At 32.4% G+C, this 6,000-nt stretch overlaps 1 protein-coding gene across 1 annotated transcript; it reads left to right on the top strand.

Annotated features, from left to right (window-relative positions):
• Nucleotides 1-475: 475 nt before the first annotated feature.
• On the top strand, nucleotides 476-1,564 carry LOC133187960 (E3 ubiquitin-protein ligase TRIM45-like). The gene has a single exon (XM_061323352.1). It carries the CDS (start codon nucleotides 476-478, stop codon nucleotides 1,562-1,564), a length of 1,089 nt encoding a protein of 362 aa, XP_061179336.1.
• The last annotated feature ends 4,436 nt before the right edge of the window (nucleotides 1,565-6,000 follow it).

Here is a 6,000-nt window from a genome sequence, read left to right as displayed (position 1 = left end):
ACTACCTTTTGTAGAAATTCAAATCAACGACAACAAACATAATCAACTAAAACATTACTGCTGGAAAAATCAAACGAATATACATATTTATGATAAAAATTAAAATTTGTCGATAATTGAAAAACATATATCCAGAAAATCATCAGATACCTTTCCTGTCATCCATTATCACTAATCTGTTCTATTTTGTGAGTATAAGTTCAAAGTCATCAAAAAAGGATAATATTTGAAATGAACAAGACCTGTTTTCCGATTAGTTTAAAAGCAATACAGTATAACTTTTTTTAATACGAACCGGAGAATCTCATCTCATGCTACGTAATTTTGAAAATTTGACTTAATTCCCTTCCTCTGCGAAAATTATTAGAATTTATTCGTAAAAACTTCCGGAGAAATTTCTCTTGTCACGATTATTTCTTGAATTAAACACTGCTCTTTCTGCTGTCCATTGTTTAGGGTGCAGACTGTGCGAAGGATGAGTTCTCAGGAACTTATAATTTGTCCAATATGTTTCGAAAAGTTCACCAAACCTCGCTATCTACCTTGTCTACACACGTATTGTGAAGACTGCCTTTCGGATTACATTTCATCATCTTACAAGGAAGAGGTGGGAGGATTTGTGTGCCCAACATGTCGGTCATTCAACCAAGTGCAAATGTTGGGCGGTACCTCAGCTAAGGATATGGCAAAAAGTTTTCCTGTAAATCATTTAATTACGACTTTGCTTGATCAACATCAATTGGAAAAGAGAGAGGTTACATGCCAGCCTTGTGCTAAAAGAGGAAAAAACGAAAGTGGCAAATTTTGGTGTTACTCATGCAGTGCTGCACTTTGTGAAGCTTGCGGGGAATTTCATACATCATTACCAATTCTAGCCGATCATAGGATTGCTCCTATTGATGATTCCAAAGTTAAAGGTCTACTTGCAACAAATGCTCACGACCATTGCGTTGTCCATCCCGCAAAGAAACTTGAAATGTTTTGTGAAGATCACGATGTCGCTTGCTGTGTCACTTGCACAATGGTAAACCACAGAAAGTGCGAAACAGTTTTAACACTGCACGATGCTGCAAAAGAATTCACAGAAGGAAAGTACGATATTATCAATGAAATAGAAATGCTGATTAAAAATATTGACACTAAGGTTGATATTTTAACCACGAATTATGAAAAATTAGAAAAAGGCAGTAAGATTTGTGGAAATGAAATTCAGAAATTTAGCGATAAGTTGATAAAACATTTGAAAAAGCTGAAAACAGACTTTGAAACAAAATTAACTAAAATTTGTGATACAAAATTGCACACGATTCAAGAGCGTAAACAGGCATTGCTTGATATGCAAACCATGTTATCACATTGTGGAGATCTTCTACAAGCTGCTGAAGAGAAATGTTCAAAAGCACAGCTTATGACACTGATACCAAAGATTTCAGAGCTTAGTGATAAGAGTAAAAGCAAGTTAGAGGAAATTAAGAAGTCCCCCATCACACTAGACTCAGAGGTCGTCATTGTCAAAGAGATTGAACAGTGTGGAACAGTAGAAACATTGGGAAAATTGGAATAGAAACTTTATAAGAATATTGCACACCTTAGGCATAATATTTCACTATTGACTTGAATGTACATGCACGAAAGCATGAATATCAAAAGCAAATTTAATTTAAATATTTAAACAGATCGCACTGATAATAAAAAATGGACACAATTTTACCACTTTGCTGCAAAATCAGTATGATTTGAAAATGATTCCTATGCAAAAAGCTTCAGAAATTTTCATTTGCATGTGATTCATTATGATTTTGTAAGTGTATGTTAATAAAGCCTTTTCAATATCTCTGGCAATCGCCTCTTTCATTTTATTATTCAAAGTATTTGAGTACATGTACAATGGTGGTGACAGTATGATATCAAATAAGATGGCAATGAAATTTTGTAAATGAGTATTTATGCTCTGGGCTACAGAAATAAGGAGATATGACTTTCAACATCATTTGACATGGAAAAGGCAGCTATTTCCACCAGCAATACTTCGTAATCAGATTATCAATGCCTTAAAATCTAATTATCTAAATCTTTAAATTCTACTCCATTCAGTATTTTAAAACCACCAACTACTTAAATTGAATTCGTATGGAAAGTTACTTGGTTTTTACAGAAAATTTATCTATAAAGTAAATCAGGTTAGCATATATTTCTTTCATATTTTTCATCCCTCCCCCCTGCTCCATCTGATAAGGATATGTGTATGTTATTTTACTTTTTGAAGGGTTAAATGTAACCCTTACAGTAACGACTGACAACTGACTGGGAGTTTCAAAAATGACAGAAATATCTTCAAATTAGAATAAACTTTTGTCGCAGCGTCCGCAAATTTCTTAGAGAAGGTAATTATTTAAAATGTTTCTCCAATGCATATACGTCGACACCACACGGAGAATAGATTTTTGATGTTACTTTAAGTTCGATTTCTTGTAAAAGGCAGAAAAGCAACACTGTTAGCATGGAATAAATTTGTTTTAGCAAAGAAATTTTGTCTTGCTGTCACCATATGTTTTATTGTCCATTAAATGTAAGATATTTACCAAAATTAGTATGTTTCAAAAATTTAATTGTGAAGCTGTTCTATTTATGTCCCATAAGAGATTATTATTACAAAATGTTAAACAATCAAAGCTATCTAAAACATCTGATATATCATAATGGTAAATATCGCAAAGCTCCATGTGCTCTAAAGATATGCACACAGCTCTAAAGATATGCACATAGGACACTGCGTATATTGATTTGGTTGTTTTGATTCGACTGCGACATGGTGAACATTTGGGTTTATGAGTCAAAGAGAGTTAAAGTAATGTCGGATGGAGATTTCTTAATATTCTCAGAATATTAAAAATTGCGTTCGCTTTCTTAATGGTGTATATTCCATATAGGCAATAAGGCTGTAGCCTACACATCATTTTCTTGATGTAAAAAAAATATTTATATATACATATATCGTTCTCATTTCGAATACACTATATGTAACTCAAAGCTTGAAAGCTTAGTGGAGGAATATCTATAAAGTGTCCCTTAAACATTTATCAACAAATCTCTAAAGAGAAGTCCACAGTTCAACAATCCCTGCCATCATTCCTATTCCAACAACTATAAATTCTGTCACATTAAAATCATACTCTTGTTAATGCATTTTAATTTCTTGTAAATATCCCGTGGGGAACACCTTCTTTTTAAACTTAGTACCTTTGTATATAATTATCCTATATTGAACCTAAATTCACTGGACTTTAAAGCTCGCCAGTTCGTGAAAGTAAGTTTGGAAACGGCAGTCCAGAGTGGAGGACACTTTTACCCCTCTAACATGTCTTATACGTTTTGTATCCAGCATTTAAACATTTTCGTGACGTCATTCTTTTGTTTCTACAGTCTCCTATTTCAAAGAGTGTACTAGCTATAGTCCAATATTATTTTCAGGAGTACAGTATTATATCTGATATTGTACTCTAAAATAATACTGGACTGTGAAACAAAGGATGACGTAACCTAGCTTTTACACAACGAATTGATAAGGCAACAAATAGACAAAAATTATGCATTTTATTTAAGGAATTAATCTAATAGCTACCCATTTTATACGGTATAAAGTGGTTTGTGACAGCTTACGTTTTATAAACCGTGAAGCGGTTTATAAAAAAAGCGTAAACTGTTCCAACCCACTTTATACCAAATAAATTGGGTAGTTATTAATTTCATTCCTTATAATTTAATTTTCATTCATTTAGTGTAAGGTCTCCGTCTTCATACTTAGCCCAACGTCTGACATAATGTTCGACAGAATTCAATATAAATTTAGTTCTGTTGCCAACTGAAAGAGCGGGACTCCCTATTTCTTAATGTGATTTAATGGCCACTACACTCACTCGAATCCCCTTGGCCCTGCTTTTTTATTTCTATAGTAATATATGAGACTCCGCTTCTTTATTTACTCAAGAGTAAGGTAAAATGTTGAATATGTAATACAAAGCAGAGAGAAATATATATTTAATCTACAAATTACTAGGCAAAGGTAAGGGATCAGATTCAAATATATAAAAAAAAAAAAGACTGAAGAAATTTGACTATTTAATTTTGTAAATCATTATATGGATCGATAATTCTAACTCAACATTGATAAATGTGTTTTTTCCGATTTCAAGGTCAAATATCAATTACAAATTTGAAAGACAACTTTAATGTATTTATTTGAAACAATCGGTGCGCAGCACAGTTAAGGCTACAAAAAGGGGGCGGAGACTAATTTGTACGGGAAAGTTAACTATGACATCATACAAAACCAACAATTCTTTAAAATACCACAAAATGAAATGATTTGCTATTTTAAACTGTAGGAGACCATTAAACTACATAAAAACTTATTACAATATGCTGTTTTGTCGTTAGTTAAATCCCACATAGCAAGGTATAAACAAGTCACTGATCGCGATGCACTTTTCGATCTGACGTCATTTCGTAAAACTTGACGCAGTTTGTATGCAGTGAGAGGCGGATCAAGTAATGTTTTCTCAACAAAAAATGTATTCTATAATTAAATAAAATGCCATTTACAGATATTTCAGAGGCAATTAACTTGGATGCAATATCTTCATTATGATTTTATTCATTTATTTTCCGTACATTTTCTGTTTTATTGATACTGCCGTACATTTGTATGCAGGTTCATCGGAGGGTAATGTAAGGGTCTTAAAAAATCGATCTAGTGCAAGGGCATACACTCAATGGATCATAGTTATTAAGTTTTTACAAATAAACTGTAAAAGTATTAATGTATCTGAAAAGTGCTGCGGTCCTGGTGAAATCTTGAAAATAATTTCATTATATCTATATTCAATGCCGTTGACCAGCAAAAAATACAGCATACGGTCATACAAATACGATTTTAACAATGAAATAGCAGAATCTATATAGGATCGCAGCACTTTTCAGAAACTACAATGCATGTTGAAAATATTTATAAACTAAACTTAGAATTTAAACTTGGTTATGCCTTTGCACTAGTGAAATTTGTAGGTGACCTTAATACTGCAAGTAAACGTGTTAAAATCACGCGACTGTCGCATCACGTAACAAGTCTAAATATAAAATCTTATCGTCCTCATTATGTAGTAATTAACCATAATTACATTTGTCCAATAAAAATAAAGTACTGAAAAGAATCGCCATTCTGATTATGAATACATTTTTAATCACAAAAATTTGCCGATACTTCCATTGCGCACCTTAACTGTATTGTGTGGCAACTTATTCTAATATCTGAGATTTGATCATTATACTTAGTATAGCGTCTAGCCAATTACACAGCTTAAACAAATATGCAAATTTGTTATTGCAAATAATTAGATGAACGTATATCATAAATTTATTGGCAATATTTTGCTTTAAAAATTAGCAGATATAAACACTTTTACTCTCTTAAACCTAATATCCCGTTTTACAAAAGACCTTAGGACTATAGCCAAAAACTTTGATTGATTGTAAAATCTTACAAAACTTTTGTTTCAGTGCTAAATTGCTTGCATAAAAAGCATTAAAATCCCTTTCTTAATTCTTTTTAAAAAGATTAAAACCATTTTCAAATAAATGTTAAAAAAAAAAAAGAAGAAGAAGAAGAAAGTTATTCGCATCATATTATTTTAGTCTTAGTCTTAAGTTCTTTTGTAAAACGGAGCCTTAATCTTGTGCTAATGGAATGCAGTAAGCATGATTTTGATTATGCTTACAGGGAGTAACTAGCATATATATATGTCTGCTACATTACTTATGTGACGCCCTCCCCTTACTATACATATTTTTGTTTTGTCTTTGGAAAGCGATATCGCCGTTGAATTCTTTCCAACTTCGTACTTTCTAAGTAAAGGAGAAAGGCCTCAAACTGTCCATTCTGTGAGAGAAAGAACTAATCGAGGGCCGTAGGCCCGAGATTAGTTCTTTCTCTCACAGAATGGA

This window comes from Saccostrea echinata, unplaced genomic scaffold (assembly GCF_033153115.1).
Source record: "Saccostrea echinata isolate AGI-Se365-2 ecotype Australia unplaced genomic scaffold, CSIRO_AGI_Sech_v1 ptg000015l, whole genome shotgun sequence".
Taxonomy (NCBI): Eukaryota; Metazoa; Mollusca; class Bivalvia; order Ostreida; family Ostreidae; genus Saccostrea; species Saccostrea echinata.
This window is presented reverse-complemented; position numbering and strand designations above follow the sequence as displayed.